The 22,255-nt window shown below is 34.7% G+C and overlaps 1 protein-coding gene across 7 annotated transcripts in view; it reads right to left on the bottom strand.

Annotated features, from left to right (window-relative positions):
* Positions 1–22,255, bottom strand: part of OSBPL8 (oxysterol binding protein like 8) — a 147,779-nt gene that overhangs the window by 65,505 nt on the left and 60,019 nt on the right. For 3 of the 7 annotated variants that reach the window (XM_041737924.1, XM_041737927.1, XM_041737925.1), the window contains 2 exons: positions 19,853–19,889; positions 9,850–9,987 (listed from right to left, as the gene is read on the bottom strand). In XM_041737924.1, coding sequence (XP_041593858.1) covers positions 9,850–9,987; positions 19,853–19,889 — 175 coding nt within the window. The remainder of the gene's footprint in view (positions 1–9,849; positions 9,988–19,852; positions 19,890–22,255) is intronic. The other 4 variants (XM_041737929.1, XM_041737928.1, XM_041737931.1 and 1 more) reach the window with 2 other exon arrangements.

The following is a 22,255-nucleotide window of genomic DNA, read 5'->3' as shown; positions in this document are numbered from 1 at the left end:
ATCCCTGCTGCCTCTTCAGAGACCTACCCTATTAATTCCCTCATCTTTCTCAGACGTTTTATATTTCTCTCTACTGACTTTGTCCTGTCAAAATTTGGACATGCTCAAATATCTCCTTTCTTAAATCTCTTTTTTATCCCATGTCTTTCTCTAGCTACCATACAATTCCCTTCCCTTCAAGGGCACAATTCCTGAAAGAGTCTGTAATTTTAGCTGTCTCTAATTCCTTATCTTCCTTACTAAATTTTATTGCTTTCAGCTTCTGCCTTCACTACTGTTCCCAAAACTGATCTCACAAAAGCTAGCAACGGTATCTTGTTGATGGATAATTTTTCAGTTGTCTTAACTGATTTGACTTTGGAGCTATCTGTAAAACTACAGGGCACTCTCCTTCCTTCATAAAACCATCTATTTCGAGACGCCTGGATGGCTCAGTGGTTGAGCATCTACCTTGGGCTCAGAGCGTGATCCCGGGATCCCTCTGCCTATGTCTCTGCCTCTCTCTGTGTGTCTCTCATGAATAAACAAATCTTTTTTTAAAAAATCATCTGTTTCATTCTTCTGGGATTTATTTTTTTTAATATTTTATTTATTCATAATAGAGAGAGAGAGAGAGGCAGAGACACAGGCAGAGAGAGAAGCAGGCTCCATGCTGGGAGCCCGATGCGGGACTCGATCCCGGGACTCCAGGATCACGCCCTGGGCCAAAGGCATGCGCCAAACTGCTGAGCCACCCAGAGATCCCCTCTTCTGGGATTTAACACTCTTCTACCAATACTTTCTCCATCAGATCCTTAAATATTGACATTTTTTAGGATGGTATTCCAACTACTTTTTTTTTTTTTTTTTTAAGATTTTATTTATATACAGAGAGGCAGAGACCCAAGTAGATTCCCTGCAGGGAGGGGCCTGATGTGGCTCGATCCCAGGACCCAGGGATCACGACCTGAGCCAAAGGCAGACACTCAACGACTGAGCCACCTAGGTGCCCCTCCAACTACTTTTTTCAAACTTCAATTCTTCCTAAACTTTTTACAACTCACAGCAAGAGATATATTTTATATCAAATGTGTGTGTAAGAACACATGAGTATCAGATAAAATTTTCACAGATCAGATAAGCTCTGATCTTTTGATTCTATTCTACTTCATTTAAAAAACAATATTGTCTGGGAATCTCTAAACTGATATACATGACTGTCTCAAATGTTTTCATTACTCTGTTTATGCTGATGACTTCTAAATTTACATTTCCAGGGCAGAAGTGTCTACTAAAGCCCAAACTCATACAGCCAATTTCCTTTGTAACATGCCACATGGATAGCTCTAACTAACATACTTCAATCTCACCATGTCCAAAATTGGAGTTCCCAGCATCTCTCCACCAAACTTGGTTTTCCTCCATAGTTCCCTACCTTGGTATAAACTTTTAAACTAGTTTCCCAAGCAAAATATCTAGGAGTCATTGCTGATTCTTTCTTTACTCTTTCGACTGTCACCCCATAAATTTTTTTTTTAATTCCCACCACTGTCCCTCTCATCCAGACTGTATTCGCCTCTCCTTAACAGTTCAGTCTGGTAATGACTCTTCTCATACATATTATATTCTTCCAAATTTATAAATGTAATTCTAATCACTTTGTGTTGCCTACTATTATAGTTATCGACTGTTGTACCTTAAACTACTCAAAACTTAGGGGTTTAAAACACTAAATTATTTGCTCTTCATTCTGAGATTTATGCAAGTTGCTGGGGGAAGGAGGGTTCCTCTATGATTCATAGAGAATCTGCTAGAACACCCAAATATGGCTTCCTCACTCATATATCTGATCCTTCAGTTGCGATGACTACAAGTGGAGGCTAGCCAGTTTGGGCTTTCACACAGCATGGTAGTATCTGGATAGTGAGACTTCTTACAAAGAAGCTGGCTTCCTCTAATATGCAAAAGCAGAAGTAACCAGTCTTTTTAACGTCTGGTCTCCAAAGTCCTAGAATGTCACTTCTGTCATATTGGTCACAGCAGTCACATGGCCATCCTAGATTGAATAGGGGTAGGGGTAGAGTGAGAGTAAACTTCATTTCTTGATGAAAGACATTACTGCAGTCATCTCTGAAATGAAATATACCTAATTCACATTCCTTCCACATGTAAAATACACTCATTGTCTCCCCTAACCAAAATGTCATCCTATTATAGCACTGGCTGTAAGGCCAGAATCCAGTTATTTAAATCAGGTTCAAGCGCAAATGGTACTCCTTGGGTTTAGTTCCTCACATACAGCTCCTCAGATACAGCTCCTCTTAAACCAAAACGCTATCACTTCAAAAGATAACTTATTCTCCCCACTGCAGTAAGCCAGGGATAGGACTACAATGGACACTGGAGTTCAAAAGATGCAGAAGATAATGAGTTACACTGAAGGCATTACAGTGTCATAGCAATTGTGAAATCTGCTCGGCACATGTCATCAATAGTTTGATTAGAACACAGTCATGTTCTTTGAAAATAGTCTTTTGGGGATCTTGACTTTGCCCTCTGGGCTCCTGGCTCCATTCTCTGAGTCAGTCTTCCTATTTCAGAAGAAATGGTCCATATTTGCAATGGTGGAGCTTTCTCCGTCTACTTCATGCCCACACAAGGTTCAGATTCCCCTCACACATAAAGGCTCTACTCAGTTGAACTTTGTCTATCATTTTCCATCTAAGCTGGTGGTGCTTAGCACTATTCTTGTGAAACCTTTGTGAGTCTCTTATTAATTTTATTAGAATTGACTCAATGAAACAGACGCCGCAACCAAAAATTTCTTTGAGATAGATCATTCACTACTTTAGGCTATATCATGGCACTGTAGGACAGCAGACTTAAGAGCCTTAGAAGCTCTTTTGGCTAGCTAAAACATTCTAAAAGATACAACTGTAAGATTCTTTAAGCCCCTTTGGTTGAAAGGTTCCAAGAGACATTGCCTTAAATCCTTCTGAAGTCTTAACATAAAATCTTACAGAAGCACTCTTAGTCTGATCTTTACTTTGAACCCATTTTTTACTAATGGTACTCTTGGATTTTAGAAGTATTCAGATAAGTGAAAGCAAGGAAGGTGACATTCTTTAATGGAGGACCAGGATAAATAAAAGCATAGTCAAGCTGAGGAACAGTGAAGAAAGCCATCTTGCTGACATAACAAGGGGAAACACAAAATGAAATTGGAAAGGTACAGTAAAATTAGATAAACTAAAAGTCCTAACAGATTACAGAACCTGGAATTTATGTCCAAACGTTACTACAGCAGAGACTCTTGGAGAGCTTTATAAATACATGGTCTTGCCCTAGAGGGAAAAAAACTCTTAGAGATTTTAAAAGGCTGAAGTAGAAATATGTATCTAAGCAAAGCTCCCAAGTGATTCTCAAGACAGCCAGATTCAGGAGCCACTGCTTAAGGCAATAGTCAGCTGTCAACTTTTTGAAAATGGGAGCAACTGAAATGCAGGCATCCGGTGAATTTCTTGGTTACAAGCTTGAATGATTAAAATCTGTATTTTCATTTATAATTTTCTATTTCTCTTTATTCATATTATTTCCCTCAGAGACCTACTTCAGAGAATCTATGTACTCTCTGCCTATATACATCTATAAAAACCTCATTCTCATAATAATCTCACCTTAACACATAAACAATCATTTTCTGTTTGGTTGCTTTGTTAACAAAGATGAATCTGAGGATGGCTCAGTCAGTTAAACACCCCACTTTTGGTTTTGGCTCAGGTCATGATCTCATGGATCATGGGACTGAGCCCTGCATCAGGCTCCTGGTTAAATGGGGAGTCTGCTTGAAGATTTTCTCCCTCTGCCCCTCCCACCACTGGCATATGCACGAGCACTCTTTCTCTCTAAAATAAATAAATTTCTAAAAAAGAGAAGAAAAAGATGAGCCTGATATACTGGAGGCAAGGTCCTAATAGAATTAGGCGGGTGTGGTACTACGCAACAGGTATGAAATGATAAGGACCTGACTTAAGATGGTAATAGAAAGAATGAAAATAGAGATCAGAGCCTTATGGTTGTTAACACTGCTAGAAGAAATCACAGAAAATGTCCTTTGCAACCTTAGAGTACACAAAGATTTCTTTAGTAGAGAGGGAGGAAAAAAGCTTGAAACATAGGGTAATAAATGATAAACTGGGTCTCATCAAGATTAAAAACTTCTACTCTTTGAAAGAAATCATTTGTACAATGAAAAAGTATGTCAAAACTTGAAGAAAGTACAATACACATAACTAGCAAAGCATGATATAGAAATACACAAAGGACTCTTAAAACTCAATAAGATAAACAGACCAGTTGTTTAAACGGGTAAAAACTCTGAACTTACACTTCAAATATACCAGTGACCAATGAGTATCTGAAAAGATGCACATCACTGGTTATAAGAGAAATACAAATTAAAACCACAATGTGATACCACTACACACCCACTAGAATGGCTAAATAAAAAAGATTGAGAATATAAATGTTCAACTGAAATGCTCGTAGACTGCTAACAGAAACATAAAATGGTACAACTACTTTGGAACTAGTTTGGCCAATTTCTTATAAAGTAAAGCATACATTCATACCATGACTCCACAACTGCAATGTTACGTATTACAAAAAATAAAAATAAAAATCTCCACAGAAAGCATTCTACACATAATGGGGTTCTAAAAGACACAGGAGCCCATGTTAAAAGTTTAGAAAATTTGAGCCTCAAAAAAACTAATAACTAATTCATTGAAACTTTAAAAAAAAAATAAACAAGCTCTGGAATCATATCTAGGTTCAAATTCTAACTCTATCACATATTAATTGTGCAAACTAGGGCAAGGAAATTACCCTTGCCAATTGCTCGGTTTCCTCATTTGTGAAACAGGGAGAATGATTTTATACACCATAAGGTTCTTGTAAGAATTCCATTAGTTCTTGCAAGAACTAATGCATGTCAAAAGCACTAAAGGACATAAGGAGCATTAAATGTTAGTCATTATTACTGTAAGTTTTGGAATTCTAACTCTTTCCATTCAGAAGCTGTTAATAATAAGCAAGAGTACTTGAGACATGGTAGACAATTCAAAGAGGCTTATGGGACATTTGTTAATCTTCTCTGGCAGTTTATCTTCAACGTAATCAAGAGTTAATGGATAGAGGGGCACGTGGGTGGCTCAGTCTGTTGAGCATCTGACTCCTGGTTTCAGCATGGGTCATGATCTCAGGGTCGTGAGATGGAGCCCTGTCTGGGGCTCCTTGCTCAGCAGGCAGCCTACTTGAGTCTCTCTCTCTCTCTCCCCCTCTCTCTCTCTCTGCCCTTCCTCCAACTTGTATGCACTCTCTCTCTAATAAGTAAATAAATAAATCTTTTTTAAAAAGTTAATTGATATATCTTAAACAAATCTGACACCTGGAAACTATGATATAGAATTTCAGTAGGTAAACCAGAGGGAGATGTTTTGCATTACACAAAGCCAATAGGTTGATTTTAATAAATAAAAACATTTAATATGTAATTTACTCTACAAATATTAATTTGCCCATAACTTATGCAGGAACATCTGGGTGCAAATCAGGATAGAACTGACATTGCAGATGCTTTAAATGCAAAAATTGGAGGTTTACATGGGCAATCCATGCTAAAAGAATTTCTAAATTAGCCTCTGTAAGGTGCTGAAATATGCAGCACCTTGAAATACAAGTTTTCAACCCAAACAGAATCATTTATTTAAAAAAATATTAATAGTAATAATTACTTATTAATCAGCTATCATGAGTAGTTATTATTTACTAAGCTATGTTCTAACCTTTTTTATATGAATTAACATTTTAAGCCCTATAAAAATCTTATGTGGTAGGTATTATTATTATATCTTCATTTTATCAATGATTGAAATTTAATGAATATATTAAAACATATGAGTTCTTTATAATATTAAAAAAATTTTAAAGACTAAAAAAATTTATGTGTCACCACTGGAAGCAGATTTTACATCATCTCTTGGGATCTCAGGAGGAAACAACCATTTATCTTGCCTTTCCTATAGGAACTATATTTCCATGTTTACCGAGTAACTCTATGACAATTAAGATCTCTTTTCAGAAAAATTTTAGTAACAAATGTAAAAAGAATGACATATTAGAAAATTATCATTTTTCAACCCCTAATATTTTAACTGATTAAATGATCATCAAAGGGTGCTTACACCTATAAGGAAAACGTTGAGGGGGGTAAAGACTATTTACCAGGTTCCAACTATATCTATTTTACTTTCAAGTCATAAGGGTAAAAAAGGATGTAACTTTCAATGAAGAGGATCGCTGTCATCACCTAAACCTACTGATTAATCTTTTTATTTTTTTAAAGATTTTATTTATTCATGAGAGACACTGAGAGAGAAGCAGAGACACAGGCAGAGGGAGAAGCAAGGGGAGCCTGATGTGGGACTCGATCCCAGGACTCTGGATCACGCCCTGAGCCAAAGGCAGATGTTCAACCACTGAGCCACCCAGACATGCCCCTACTGATTAATCTTAGGTCACTATCAGTGGGACAATCAAACATAAAGTGAATCCTCATATGATGCAGCATACATTCCCCTATATTATACATCTCCAATAAAATAATCTCATGATAAATGTTCAACCTGAATATAATCAATGTTGCACTTAACTTGCAGTTTAAAAAATAATAATAATAACTTGCAGTTTATAGAATATATATAAAAGATAGAACAAATTAAACAATCCTGCAAGAAGGTGATCAAGCATAAAAGGTCAAACGTTCTATAGGGACACTGATCCAGTTTTATAAAAAAGTTAAAAGCAACAAGAGAAAATTAAAGTAAACAAAGAGACTCTTGGGATTAAAGGAAATATAATGACCTAACAACCAAATACAATCTATAAACCTTTCTTAGATCCTTGCTTTAATAAGCCTACTGTAAAAAGATGTGGAACAATTGGGGAAATTTGAATATGGACTAGATATAAGCCTATATTAAGCAATTATCAATAATTCTGTTAAATGCAACAAAAGTTTTAATGGTTATGTAAGAAATTGTTCTTAATTGCATTAAGTATTTTGGGGTACAATATCATGAGGTCTACAATTTGAAATGTTCCAAGCCTCACCCCCAAATAAATGAAACAAAGAGAAGAAAAAAGTTAATAATTTCTTAAATCTATTGAATGGGTATATTAGTGTTCATTGTACTATTCTCTCAAATTCTGTTTGCCTGAAAAAGTTCATGATAGATATAAATAAGGGTAGTTTTAAATATTAGTAACCTTTTCCTTGCTTCATTAAGTTCCAAGTTAAAAAATTCCTCTAACTATTCTAGTACACAGATACAGGAATTATCTGAATCTATTATAGCCAAAATTGTGGTGCACAGAATGGAAAAACCACATAAGCTACATCCTTTCAGAATTTTATCTTAATGAAGGTTATTTATATCAATGTGTACCATAAATCCACTTTCAAGCTTCAAAAAAGCATCCTGGCAACAAAAATGCTAACTTACCAAAATATATTTAACAAATAAGCAATAGATGTTAATTAGTAATTATTAATAGTAATTATTTTTATGTTTTTATATAAAGTTTTTCCAGTTCCAACAATGGTAAATAAAAATTTTCCAACTAACACTTGACTAGAAAAACATTTTCTACTGAAATAAAGTAGAAAATGATAATGTAACCTACTAATTTATCAATACTCATTAAAAACAAATAACTAAAGCCTATTTTCAAAGAATAATTCATAAAGTCACAACACCAAAACCTAATTATACAGAGATTTGGTGATAGTTAAGACTGTAAATTACATTTTATAAAATATTAGTAACTTCCACTGAGCATGGAGCCTGCCTGGCACTCTTTCACCCTCTCTCTGCCTCCCCCTCTGCTCCTCTCCACCCCTCGTTTACATGTGTGCTCTCTCTCTCTCTAATAAATAAATAAAACCTTTATTTAAAAATCCCAATGGTATTTTTCACAGAAATAAAACAAAAAAATTCTAAAATTTGTACAGAACCACAAAAGACTGCAAATAATCAAAATATCCCGAAAAAGAAGAACAAAGCTGAAGGCATCATGCTCCCTGGGTTCAAACTATAAGACAGAGCTATAGTAATCAAAATAGTATGGTATTAGCATAAAAACAGACACATAAGTGTATGATAGCTTTCAAACACCAAATTTAAAGTGTTCAGTTTTAAAAGCAGAAGTCTTTCCACCATAGCTATTGTAGTACTACAAGAGTTTTAAAGCATCTGAGTAAATACATTTTACTAAGAAGCAGAATTCAATACACAAAATTTATCAATTATGAATTAGGAAGTGAGATCTATAATCCCTGGGAGTCCCCAAGATTCTTTTAGAAAGTCTGCAAGGTCAAAATGTTCCATAATATATTTTCATCGTGCTGACATTTGCAATCATGGTACAAAAGCAATGTTGGGTAAAGCTGCCGGCACCTTAGCACAAATAAAGGCAGAGGCACCAAACTGTAGTAGTAGTCACTGGTTTCTTCACTGCCATGTACTTACAGTAAAAGGCCAGTATCACTTACAGACGTTCTTGATGAAGCAGTAAAAATTATTAATCTTAAACCTTGAGTACACATGGTTTTAATATTCTGTATGACAAGATGAGAAATATGCATACAGCACATCTTTGTATTGTATCATTTTTTTGTATTGTATTTTAAAACGTGTCAACACTTAGTAGATCTGAATCGTAAGCAACTATTTCCCAAATAACTAAGGCATGATGATAAAAAATCATGCATGAGTTAAAAGTCATTCAAAGTTCAAGACAGATCAATGGGCTTTAACTTAAAAGAGTAGGAAAAGATTACGGATATGTTTCAGATTCCATTTTGCAACCAATATTTAAGAAACTACCACTTGTCAAATTTTGGTGTAATATTGAAGACTATCTGCAATTATATATAAAGCTATTAAAGTAATCCTCCCTTTTCTGACTACATATATATGTGAGGCCAGATTTTATACATATACTTCAATCAAATCATCACATCATAACAGATTACCTGCAGAAGCAGATATGAAAATGCAGGTGTCTTCTTAAGTTAGATATCAAAGAGATTGCAAAAATGGTATGATAGTGGTTCTCAACCAAAGACAATTTTGTCCTTCAAGGGACATTTGGCAAAGTCTAGAGCTATTTCTGGTTGCATACAACTGGAGAAAATGCTATTATCATCTAGTGGGTAGAGGCCAAAGATGCTGCTAAATATCCTACAATGCACGTGACAGCCCCACACAACCAAGAATTATCTAGCCCAAAATGTCCAAGGTTCCAAATCTAAGAGACCACAAGGGAAAAGAATATCACTCTTCTCACTCAATTTTTTTTTTTTGAGGGAAAGGGAAGGAGGAACATAGCTTTTTTTTTTAAATAAAAGTGTTATTCATATTAACCTGTGGTGGTTTATTTTAATTTTAAATGAATCATAAACATTTTAAAAATTTCTTCATTGTAATTTGCAATAAATATCAATAGGTTAACCAACGTTAAAGTTCTCTGAGGTCTTCAATAATTTTTAACAGTGTAAAGAGTTGAAACCACAAAGTTTGAGAATCACTCAATTAGAAGAAAAGTGTAACTAATCAAGTACACTGGGGAATATAAGAGGAATTAAAAGGACTCTAAAAGAACATAAACTCATTTCAAGAGTATAATAGATGACCAAAACAAAGAACCTCTATAAAACGAAACGGTTACAAAGAAAAAAGTTATAATAGACCTAGAATGTCATTCTTTCCTTAAAACAAAAACAAAACGAAAAGCACCATTTCTTACCCTGACTATGAGGACTTGCTGGACTAAAAGATGGCTGATACAAATCTTTGGTTGGCGTTGGATAAGCTTCTTTCCCTTGGCGCTGACTCATCTTTCCTGGTGTCAGAAGTTGAGATTCGTCACTGTTTGCTACCACAGCTCAAGGAAAGAAGGAAAAAAGAATTAGTATTTATGTTATGGATTTACATAATGGCATAGTTAATAACATAGAAAAATGACTGAAATAACCTCAATAGTTATATTCATTTGCCAAGTCTGTACTTTAATAAATTTGCACAATTGATTTGTTTTCTTTTAATTGTAGTTTGCCATCAATCCAAGAGAAACTGACAGGTATGCATGAGTCAAATTACACAAAATAAAGACATTATAAAAATGAAAATACATAGTCAACTGATAGTGAAAGGTACTCCAAGGTTACTATGAACTTTTCATTGTGCTATTAACTCTTTATATTTGCCAATAAAGCAGTAAGAGACAAGTCATTTCATAAAAGAAATACAAATGGTCAATAAACATCTGAAGGTAGCCAACTTTCATGAGATATCAGAAAAAATTAGTGGCAGTATAAAATATTTACATTCACTAAAATTTCTACTCTAATTTCTAATTTTCATGAAAAGTAGGTATAATTTCTGCTTTAGAGATAGGAAAACTTGACGTTCATTCAGAGACTGTCTTGCCTAATAAGTGATAGAGGTACAATGCCTAACTCAGGAGCATTTGGTTCCAAAGTCTAATCTCTTAAAAGCCTGCTGCCCTAGTAACTAATTTAAATCGTGTTTAAGGCTGTTATTCACCTATTTGGCCAGGCTACTAATAAAGAAGAGCAATGCCCAGTTGCAGAGAGGACAGAAAAGAGAAACAGATTCAATGAAGAACAGGGTAAACTGTGACCAAACCTACAGTGCCCTAGGATCTCCATGTCCTTTCAATATGTGTTTCTGTACTTTCCACCTACAAAAGCTTTAGCTTTATTTTGAGGGAGTATGATTCTGTCTTCACTACAAACTCCATAAAAAAAGAATCTATACACTCCTGAATGTGTATCTCTTCCTGAACTAAATTCATATGTCCAATTGCCTGCCCTATAATAACTGCTACTATTTAATAGGCACCTTAAATTTATCCAGAGCTTAATTCTTGATTCTTTTTATTCTCCAAACCACCCTCTCATGCATTTTATTTAGTGGAATTACTAACTCTCCTCCCCACCATTCTCAAGCCAAAAACCTTAAGATATATATTCTTCTATATTTCCTCTTTCTTTCACACTTCACATCCAATTCATCTGTAAGATTTTTGTAGTCTACTTTCAAAATTTAACCAGAATCCTTTTACTTCTACTTCCACTACTATCACCCTGTTCTAAGTCACCATTACTCTTCCACTCGATCACAGCAACAGATTTTTACCTAGTCTCCAGACTTTCTCTCTTGCTCCTTGAGTAGAATTAGAAACCTGCTACCCTATGACCCAGCAATTGCACTGCTGGGGATTTACCCCAAAGATACAGATGCAGTGAAATGCCAGGACACCTGCACCCCAATGTTTATAGCAACAATGTCCACAATAGCCAAACTGTGGAAGGAGCCTCGGTGTCCATCAAAAGATGATGGATAGAGAAGATGTGGTCTATGTATACAACGGAATATTACTCAGCCATTAGAAACGACAAGTACCCACCATTTGCTTCGACGTGGATGGAACTGGAGGGTATTATGCTGAGTGAAGCAAGTCAATCGGAGGAGGACAAACATTATATGGTCTCATTCATTTGTGGAATATAAAAAATAGTGAAAGGGAATAAAGGGGAAAGGAGACAAAATGAGTGGGAAATATCAGTGAGGGAGACATAACATGAGACTCCTAACTCTGGGAAACGAACAAGGGATGGTGGAAAGGGAGGTGGGTGGGGGGTGAGGGTGACTGGGTAACGGGCACTGAGGGGAGCACTTGACGGGATGAGCACTGGGTGTTATGCTATATGTTGGCAAACTGAACTCCAATGAAAAATAAATAAATTTTTAAAAATAGAAAAAAAAGAATTAGAAACATGAACAATCTGAAAATCATGAATCAGATTTGCACCATGCAGAAATATCCTTAATGGCTTTCCATTATATTTGCATTAAATTCCATGGCATAAGAACTCAAAAGTGGCTGGCCCCCGCTTACCTCTCCAGCCTCATTTTCTATTACTCTCCTCTTTAGTCACTTGGCATCTAGCTCTAATGGCCTTCTTGCCATTTTGCCCCCGTCTCTGGGTCTTTATATCTCTGGTTCCCTCTACCTGGAAAACTCCTACCCCAGATGTTCACATTATTGACCCCCTCATCATTTGTTGTCTGTGTTCAAATGTTATCTCTTCAGAAAAGCTCTTCATGGTGCCTGTGATTAGTAAGTTCTTAATTTTAATATAATACAATTTATAAAATTTTTTTGAATAGTGTGCACTCTGCCACAATAATACTCTATCACTTTATCGAACTTGATTTTCCTTGTAGCTCTTATCACAATCTGAAATTGTATCATTTGTTTGTTTATTGTTTGCCTTCTCCACTAGGCCACAAGTTCTACAAGAGAAGAGAATTTTGTCTGCCTTGTATTTCCATAAATCCTCAAGTCCTGGTATGGTTCTGGCATAGCAAAGGTGTTCAATAGAATCACGCAGAAGAAACCCATCAACAAAATTTATACTTTTATGAAACTTCATTACCATAAAGTAAATGGCAGTTCCTTTGGTTACAAAATTTAAGATCCATTTAATTCCTAAAAATTGGAACATCTGGGTGGCTCAGTGCTTGAGCGTCTGTCTGCCTTTGGCTCAGGCCACAATCCTGGGGTGTTGGATTGAGTTCCACATCAGGCTCCCTGCAGGGAGCCTGCTTCTCCCTCTGCCTATGTCTCTGCCTCTCTTTCTCTGTGTCTCTCATGAATAAGTAAATAAAATCTTTTTAAAAAATTCCTAAAAATTGTTATTAAAATTTAAAATGTATGGTACTAACATAGGAAGAAACAAACTGACCCTAAAGAACATAACAGAGAGCTCTCATTATGAAATTCATGCATATGCTGAGCCTAGATATACAAAAGAGGTAGGGACAAAAAAGACCACTCCTAGGAAATGGGGTATGGGAAAATTAGATCCTAACCCTTATATCATGCACAAAGAATAGTTTTATGAAAATTAAAGGCATAAATATAAAAAAGCAAAACTTAAAACCTTTTAGAAAAAATATACAGAGTATCTTTATAAACATGGAGTAGGGAATAATTCCTTTAAAAGACACAGCAAAGCACTAACCAAAGAAGAATTGATAAATTCTACTTTATATTTGCCTTTAATCAAAAGGTACCATAAAAAGTAAAAAAGGAAAATGGGATATTTGCAACACATATAATTAACAAAGGGGTGGTATCCAGAATATGTTAAAAAAATAATAAAAACCCTATAAATCAATTGGAAAAACACTGACAATTCAATAGGAAAATTTAGGGATACATCAAAAAGAATAAAATACCTAGGAATACATTTAACCAAGGAGGTTAAAGGCCTGTATAGTGAAAACTATATGATAGTGATAAAAGAAACTGAAGACACAATGAATGCAGAGACATTCCAGGCTCATGGATTAGAATAATTAATATTGTTAAAATGTCCATACTACCTAAAGCAACCTACAGATTCAATGCAATCCTTATCAAAATTCCAATGGAAGAGCGGGGGTGGCTCAGTCAGTTAAGTGTCCAACTCTTGGTTTAGGCTCAGGTCATGAGATAGAGCCCCTCCTAGGGCTCCTGGCTTAGCTTGTGATTCTTTCCCCACTTCCTCTCCCTCTACCCTCTGCTCTTCCCCTGGCTCATATGCAGGCTCTCTAAAATAAATAAATCTTTAAAAAATGTTTATTTTATCTCCAATAGCATTTTTCACAGAAATAAAACAAAAAATTCTAAAATTTGTATGGAACCACAAAAGACTTTGAATAATCAAAATAATTTTGAAAAAGAAGAACAAAGTGGAAGGCATCATGCTCCCTGGTTTCAAACTATAAATCAGAGCTAATCAAAATGATAATCAAATAATCAAAACAGTATGGTACTGGCATAAAAACTGACACATAAATCAACAGAAAAGAATAGAGGGTCCAAAAATACACCCATGAATATATGGTCAAATTAATTTATGACAAAGGAGCCAAGAATATATAATGGGGAAAAGGGTTGTCTTTCAATAAGTGGTGCTGGGGAAACTGGACAGCCACATACAAAAGAATGAAACTGGAGCACTATCTTACATCATCTTCAAAAATTAACTCAAAACAGATCAAAGACTTGAATTTAAGACCTGAAGCCTTAAAACTCCTAAAAGAAAACACAGGTAGCAAGCTCCTTGACATAAGATTTGGTGAGGGTTTTTTGGATCTGACACCAAAAGCAGAGGCAACAAAAGCAAAAAATAAACAACAGGACTACATCAAACCAAAAAACTTCTGCACTGCAAAGGAAACCAGCAACCTACTAAAAGGGAGAAAATATTTGCAAGTCATATAACTGATAAGGAGTTAATGTCCAAAATACACCAAGAGCTCATATAACTCATCAACAAAAAACAACTTGACTTAAAAATGGTCAGGAGGTCTGAATAAACACTTTTCCAAAGAAATAATGGCCAACAGGTACATGAAAAGATGCTAAACATCACTAATCACCAAGGAAATGCAAATCAAAACCATAATAAGCTATCCCCTCAAACCTATCAGAACAACTATTATCAAAAAAGAAAGGAAATAACAAGTATTGGCAAAGATATGGAGAAACCTGACTACCTATGCACAGTTGGTGGGAATGTAAATTATTGTAGCCACTATGGAAACAGTATGGAGGATCCTAGAAAAGTCAAAAATAGAAACTAACATATAATCCAGCAATTCAACTTCAGCATATTTTTCTGAAGAAAGTGAAAACGCAAATTTGAAAACATATATGCACCCCTATGTTCACCACAGCATGTTATTATTTACCATAGCCAAGTGTCCACTGACAAATGAATGGAATATTACTCAGCCATAAAGAATGAAATTTGCCATTTGTAACATGGGTGGACTCTGAGGGCACCATGCTAAGTAAATTAAGTCTAACAGAGAAAGACAAATACATATGTTCCAAGTCCAAAAACCACGTTCACAGATACAGAGAACAGACTGGTGCTTGCCAGAGACGGGGGGGTTAGTGAGTGGGCAAAATGGGCAAAGGGAATTAAAGGTTACAAACTTTCAATTATAGAATAAATAAGTGATGTGAATGTGACATACAGCATGGTAATTATAGTTAATACTATACTGCATATTTGAAGGTTGCTAAGAAAATAAATCTTAGAAGCTCTCATCATAAGAAAAAAATTCTTATCTATGTATGATGGTGGATGTTGATGAGATTTACTGTGGTGATCATTTTGCAAAACATACAAATATTGAATCATCATTATATACCTGAAACTAATATAAGTTTGTATGTAAATTGTATCTCAATACAAAAAATTTGCAGTTAAAGAAAAAGAAAAATTTGGGGGAGGGAAGGGTAGGCTTGAATATTGAGTTCGTAGAAGAAAATGAAAAAGGCCAATATATATATGAAAAGATGTTCATCCTCTTTGGTAACCAGAAAAACACAAATCAAGATCACAATGAAACAAATATTTTAAACTCAGTAAAACTGACAAAAATTAGTCTGATAAGAGAAATGCTGATAAGGATGGGAAACAATGAGACATTTTATGCACTGCTTCTGGAGAATAAACTGATATAAGCACTTTGAGAACAACATAGAAAAAAAGAAAACAACATAGAACTACCTTATTAAAACTGAATTTCAGCATACCCTATGGACCCAACAATTTCCCTTTTAGCTTTATACCTAGAAATAATACTCATATGCATTTACCAAGAGAAAATAAGAACGTTCATAAGAGCAAAATCAAAACAACTTAAATATTCATCAACTGAAAATAAGATAGATTGTGATATACACGTAGAATAGCATACAGCACTGAAAAGGAATGATCTATAACTATACCCCAAAACATGGTTGAATCTTGAAAATATAATATTAGCGACAAAAAACAAATCCTAAAATGACACATAGCATGATATCAGTCATAAAATTAACTAAGCAAAACTTAGTGACACATATGGAATTTAAAAATATCAAAAAATAATTTTTTAAAAAAGCAAATGACAAAAAATACAAACTTATCATCACCTCTTGGAGGCATACACAGGGATAGAGGAGAGAAAAAGCACATATTAGAACATGAGGGATAAAAAAAATAGAACATGAGGGATTCTAAAGATTCAAGTTCAGGGGTAGCTTCAATACATACTCAGTGGATGATTATGCTTTATGATTTACATATGCCACATATATTCTTTTGTAGTATGAGGCATTTTAGGCTAATTTAAAAACCATTATGAGAAGAACAGCTAGTAGATTAAAGTATACTTCAGTATTCCATCACTAAGATATAGGTATCTCTATCTTGAATAACTTCACTATATAAAGAAGGAAATAGTCTGCAAAGTGTAAATTTAGTTCTACTCATTTCTTTCTAATTCCTTACTATTTATGATTCTGATAATCTTGAAGTGAGAGAGTTTATAGAAATAGCAATAGAGTAACTATATATTTAGAAAAAAATTAGAATTTTTTTCCTATTTATTCTCTTACCCCATTCACAAACATTAACAACTATACAGACAAGAGGATCTGTATAATATAAAAATCATTTTGATGTCTTACATCACTTGTACAATCTTAGACTATTTGAATGTAAGCTCGAGAAGGGCATTCACCTTTTTATCTGTATTGGCCTAAAAATGACAATAAACACGTGCTAAATGACTAGGTAGATTTTTGACAAATGAATCACTGCAGGACTCCAGCGTAGTTTCTGACACAACTGCCTCACCTATTACAGATAGCATCACAGTGCCCTCTTCTGGTTCTACTTTATAGTGGAAATAACGTTAACCTACTTTGCTATTCATATTGTATTATCTTAAGTACAGTAGAAACTAAACATGCTGGAATAATTAATATTAACATACCAATGTAACTTCTAAGGAGAATATGATTCTATAACTACCATCTTACTTTGTGAAGTCAACTCATCAATAGAAAAATATGAAGAGGGATCCCTGGGTGGCGCAGCGGTTTGGCGCCTGCCTTTGGCCCAGGGCGCGATCCTGGAGACCTGGGATCGAATCCCATGTCAGGCATCCGGTGCATGGAGCCTGCTTCTCCCTCTGCCTGTGTCTCTGCCTCTCTCTCTCTGTGTGACTATCGTAGATAAATAAAAAATTTAAAAAAAAAAAAAAAGAAAAGAAAAATATGAAGAATTTTCCAAGCTTCATAGTGTGGTATTTGCCCTTAATCTAAGAAAGCTAAAATAAAGTAATTAAAGTCATAAATAATCTCTAAATAAATCCTAAGGCTCCCCTTTATTTTTTTTTAATTAATTTTTATTGGTGTTCAATTTACCAACATACAGAAAAACACCCAGTGCTCATCCCGTCAAGTGTCCACCTCAGTGCCCGTCACCCATTCCCCTCCAACACCCGCCCTCCTCCCCTTCCACCACCCCTAGTTCGTTTCCCCGAGTTAGGAGTCTTTATGTTCTGTCTCCCTTCCTGATATTTCCCAACATTTCTTTTCCCTTCCTTTATATTCCTTTTCACTATTATTTATATTCCCCAAATGAATGAGAACATACACTGTTTGTCCTTCTCCGATTGACTTATTTCACTCAGCATAATACCCTCCAGTTCCATCCACGTTGAAGCAAATGGGGGGTATTTGTCGTTTCTAATTGCTGAGTAATATTCCATTGTATACATAAACTAAGGCTCCCCTTTAAAGAATTTAAAGAATGGTGTAAATTTAAAGAATTTAAATATGTTTGTATGTATCATTATAGTTTTTTCTCATTCAGTACAGATCCCACTATTAATGAAATCACTTTTCACTCTAAAAGATATGTGATCTCTAGTAATTATATAGCTTCAGCCTTTTAATAGTTGGCAGAGTACAATATAAACTCATCTCTAATATAAAATCACATATTCTTAGTTGTGTATGCAGGAAATATGTGACCACAATAAATCTCTTCTATTCCAAGTAGAAATTAAAGATCTCCATTTATAAAATCCAATTTGTACAACAGAACCATTGTATTTGGCATTAAAAATTCAATTATAGGGGCACCTGGGTGGCTCAGTGGTTGAATGTCTACCTTTGGCTCAGGTCATGATCCCAGGGTTCTGGGATCAAATCCTGAGTTAGGCTCTCTATGGGGAGCCTGCCTCTCCCTCTGCCTGTGTCTCTGCCTCCCTCTGTATTTAAATGAATAAATAAATAAATAAAACCTTAAAAAAGTTCTATTCGTCAGTTCAGCATCACCAATCAGTTTGAGCCAACATCTAAATATATGAGGTAACTAAAGTAATTGGTAAATCCACTGAAAATATCTGCCAGGTATCACAAGTAAGGCTGACAAGAAAACATAAAAATGTTTTGATATCTGTACACTTTTTCAACTTTTAAAATTTCTATGATTCTAATAATGCTGGTTGTATAGTAAACAATATATTTAAAATACTGTGAATTGTTGCAATTAAGAACTTTAAAAAGGATTTTGTCAAAAAGATTTTATTTTTACTTTTAAGTAATCTCTATACCCAACACAAGGCTCGAACTTACAACTCCAAAATCAAGAACTACATATGCTCTACTGACTGAAGCTGCCAGGTGCCTTTTAAAAAGAATTTTTGCATATTGAGTTGTCTCAATTTTTGAAAAAAAATCACATACATACTATAATCAGTATTAGAGACAAATAGCAACAAATCCATACCAAAGAATTTTACAACTAGAAGAATGCTTCCCATTATCTTGCTCAGTCCCTTTGTTTAACCAATTGGGGGGGGGGGGGGGGATGTAAAAAAAGAGCTCCAGAGCAGTGACCTGACTTGCAGTGGTCATATAAACTGTTTAAGGAATAAATACTAAACTTTCTACATCAATATAATTTCTACATTGCTCTTCAATAAAGTTTAAATCTTTGTCTGATCTATGACACAATAATATTTTGATTATTTGGTTAGATTTTAAATCAGCAAACTGATGATTTCATTGATGTTTTAAAATGGGGAGAACACACTGGACTAGTAACCAATTCTAACTCCTTAGTCATTTAAATTCTTAGTTTCAGGCTCTTTATCTACAAAGTTAATACTTAATTAGATGATATCTGAGGTTCCTTTCACCTCAGTAATTCCATGATTTTTAATACAAAAGTTGCCTCTCTGATAATGCTCTGAAATTATCTAGTAATGGCTATAAAAACCCTGCTAAACTATAGTGATCCTTAAGGGCAGGGCACATGTTGTACTCATTGTATATCGCCCCTCAAAGCTAGCAGTGTCTGGTAAAAAAAAAACCTTTTTTCTCCAGACATAAATTTAATGGGTATATTTTCTAAATCTCTAAGATGAAACATGTTTCACTTATGAAATCTCCAAAGTACAAATAGATAATTTGGTTATGAAACCTATTTATTATGTAAAGATGGTGGGGGAAAAAATCAAAACAGTATTTCTCATTTTCAAATGGCAGTGAATTTCTTGTACCATGTCCAGTCTCAAAGAAGTCTGATCTATGCTTTATGATAATTGTAGAGAGGAATGCTATGAAGAAGTCTTGAATTATGAATTAGGTAGTTGGCTAAGTAAATAATCCACCTTTAGACAATCAAGAAGTAAATATCCAAACACTACCAAACTCAGATGGGCACTGAAAGACCATTTATATTCTTTACTTAGTATTTCAGTGCCTGGAAAGAAAAGAAAAAGACTTAATAATCAATAGAGAAATAACGTATGCCTTTTATAATTATACAGCAAAATATTATGACTCCAAATATGCCATTCAAACTTTGGCTACTTACTTGATGGCCCAAGGACATCTTTGCTATCACCAAGAAGCTTTAAATGCAGGGTAATTGAGCAGCAAACAAATACAATCCAAACCAGGAAGAAGCAAAATGCATCAGGATTGAAGCAGCAGTGAAACAAAACGACAAGGAAAATAAGCATTAGTTTATAAGTAGAAAGCACATGCACAACAATCCTAGTAATCATAGTTCACAAGGAATGTCCTCTGCCACACATAAAAAGATCTTGGCTTAAGCAATATCAAATATTTAAGTTTTGGAAAATAAAGACAGAAAGACCAGAATATAATCAACTAAAGTATTTTTGTTTTAAAAATTGTTCAAGTCAAAAATTACTTTCAATTTAAACTCAAGATATGGGTTAGGAGTGGTAAAATTATTTAGAAATGTAAGGGACAGCCCAAAGTTGTTCATTCTTTAAATTTAAATGGTTATAAATCTATAACACCCATGCACTATTAAATATTAGTTATGCATGCCATGAAAGCACTTAACACTACATAGAAATTCAGTCTATAAAAAGAAAGGAACATTTACTGAGTGCTTATTATATGCCAAGCATTGTGCAAAGAGCTTTTACAAAGACATCAACAAAGTAGAACATTTTTTTTTTCTCAAATGGCAAAAAAAAAACAAAGAGCAATATGGGTTAGAATGATAAATTTTATTGTCAGATAAAATTTTCTTAAGACCCACTTAATATGGAGTGTTATCACGTGGAGCTACTGGTCTTTAAGAAGGAAGATCTAATCCTGAAACGAATATCTTGAAATCAACACAAAGAAATAAGACTACTGACCTTTCGTCCAGTTACTATTTTAACATACAACATTATGCTAAATGTTGCCTATAGACAAGTGTTTTGATTTCCTTTGGTAGAAACAGAATCCTCAGCCTTCCTTCATTTCAAATACCAAGTACAGCAACATCAAAACTGAAGTGACAAAAATTTAAAATTCCCACTGATTATATTATTGAAGGAAGGAATCTTAATTATCCGTGACCAAAAAGAAAGGTAGCAGTTGTTTGCTTTGCCTCCTAGGGAAAAAATCTTGGCCCTGTTGCTTCTTAATGCTTGAAATTGGATTCTAATTCCTTTATGGCATTTGGCTCTAGTCATTTTTCCATAGTTGCCCATTATTCTATAAACTGAATTCAGCTTCAAAGATAAACTAAAAAAAATACAGCTGTAATGACAAAGAACTGTGTTTAAGTCCTTATTACTGATGGCCATGTTACCACAACGAGCAAGCATGTGGGAAAAGATTAAAGTGTTTGTGGTAGGAAATCCCTATGAAGGCCCCAGGGATTCCCCTGTCTTCGTGTATAATCCCTTTTCTTTGAGCATATTCTGGGCTCACTGAATCACTTCTAATGAATAGAATATAGCAGAAGTGAATCAACGTCACTTCCAAGATTAGACTGTAAAGACTATGACCTGCATCTTATTTATAGCCCCTTGCTAGCTCTTAGATCACCCTGGGGAAAGCCAACTGCAGAGTCATGAGGCAGTCTTGTAGACAGGCCCATGAGGTGAAGGAATGATGTCAAGCATCATGTGAGTTTGTTGGGTAAACATATCTCCTGCCTTGGGTCTCCATGCCCTCCCATCTACCCAGTCAAGCTTTCGGATGAGACTGCAGCAACCCCGCTCTCCACCCCCCCCCACTCCCAGTGGCTTGACTACAACCACATGAGAGATTTTTGAACCAGGGACACCTAGTAAACTGTTCTTGAATTCTTGACCCAGAGAAATTATAAAATAATAAATGCTTGCTGTTTTATACCACTTAATTTTCAGATTTGTTATATACCAATAAATAACTAGTATGATACTGGAAAACAGAAAAGAAGTTAAGAAAATGACAGAGTCAACCATGGTCAACTTGACAAATATTTCACAGACATTCTCTAAAAATCATCTGTATTGATATAATTACTAATTTTCCTAGATTTACCAGAAAATCTGAATTTCTTGAAGGAGAGCAATGGTTCTAACCATATATGCATAGTTGGGACTATTTAATTTCACAGGGCCAGTCATTTATGAAGGCTTTCTAGTTGATCTTCTATTTAGAGTAAATAATTAAGTTCACTTTCATTGTACATAATTCTCAAATTTTGTTAATTAACAGCATTATGTCAACTTCTTTGCAGCTGTACTTCTTGCCTGTTTGCTCCCAGAAAACAATCTCCACCATATACAGTAACTTCTGATATTTGTTTCAAATTATGCTTCAACATTATCTTAAGTATATTTGTCATATAAATCTGATTCTATTAGACTAATTTTTTCATATTGAGATAATAAAGAATCAAAACAAACACTGTCTATTCCTATCATTCATCCATCCAACCAAATATTTATAAATACCTATTATATAGACAGGTATCATT

Source organism: Vulpes lagopus, chromosome 23 (assembly GCF_018345385.1).
Source record: "Vulpes lagopus strain Blue_001 chromosome 23, ASM1834538v1, whole genome shotgun sequence".
Lineage (NCBI taxonomy): Eukaryota > Metazoa > Chordata > Mammalia > Carnivora > Canidae > Vulpes > Vulpes lagopus.
Note: the sequence above shows the minus strand (reverse complement) of the source record. Positions and strands in the feature narration are given on the sequence as shown.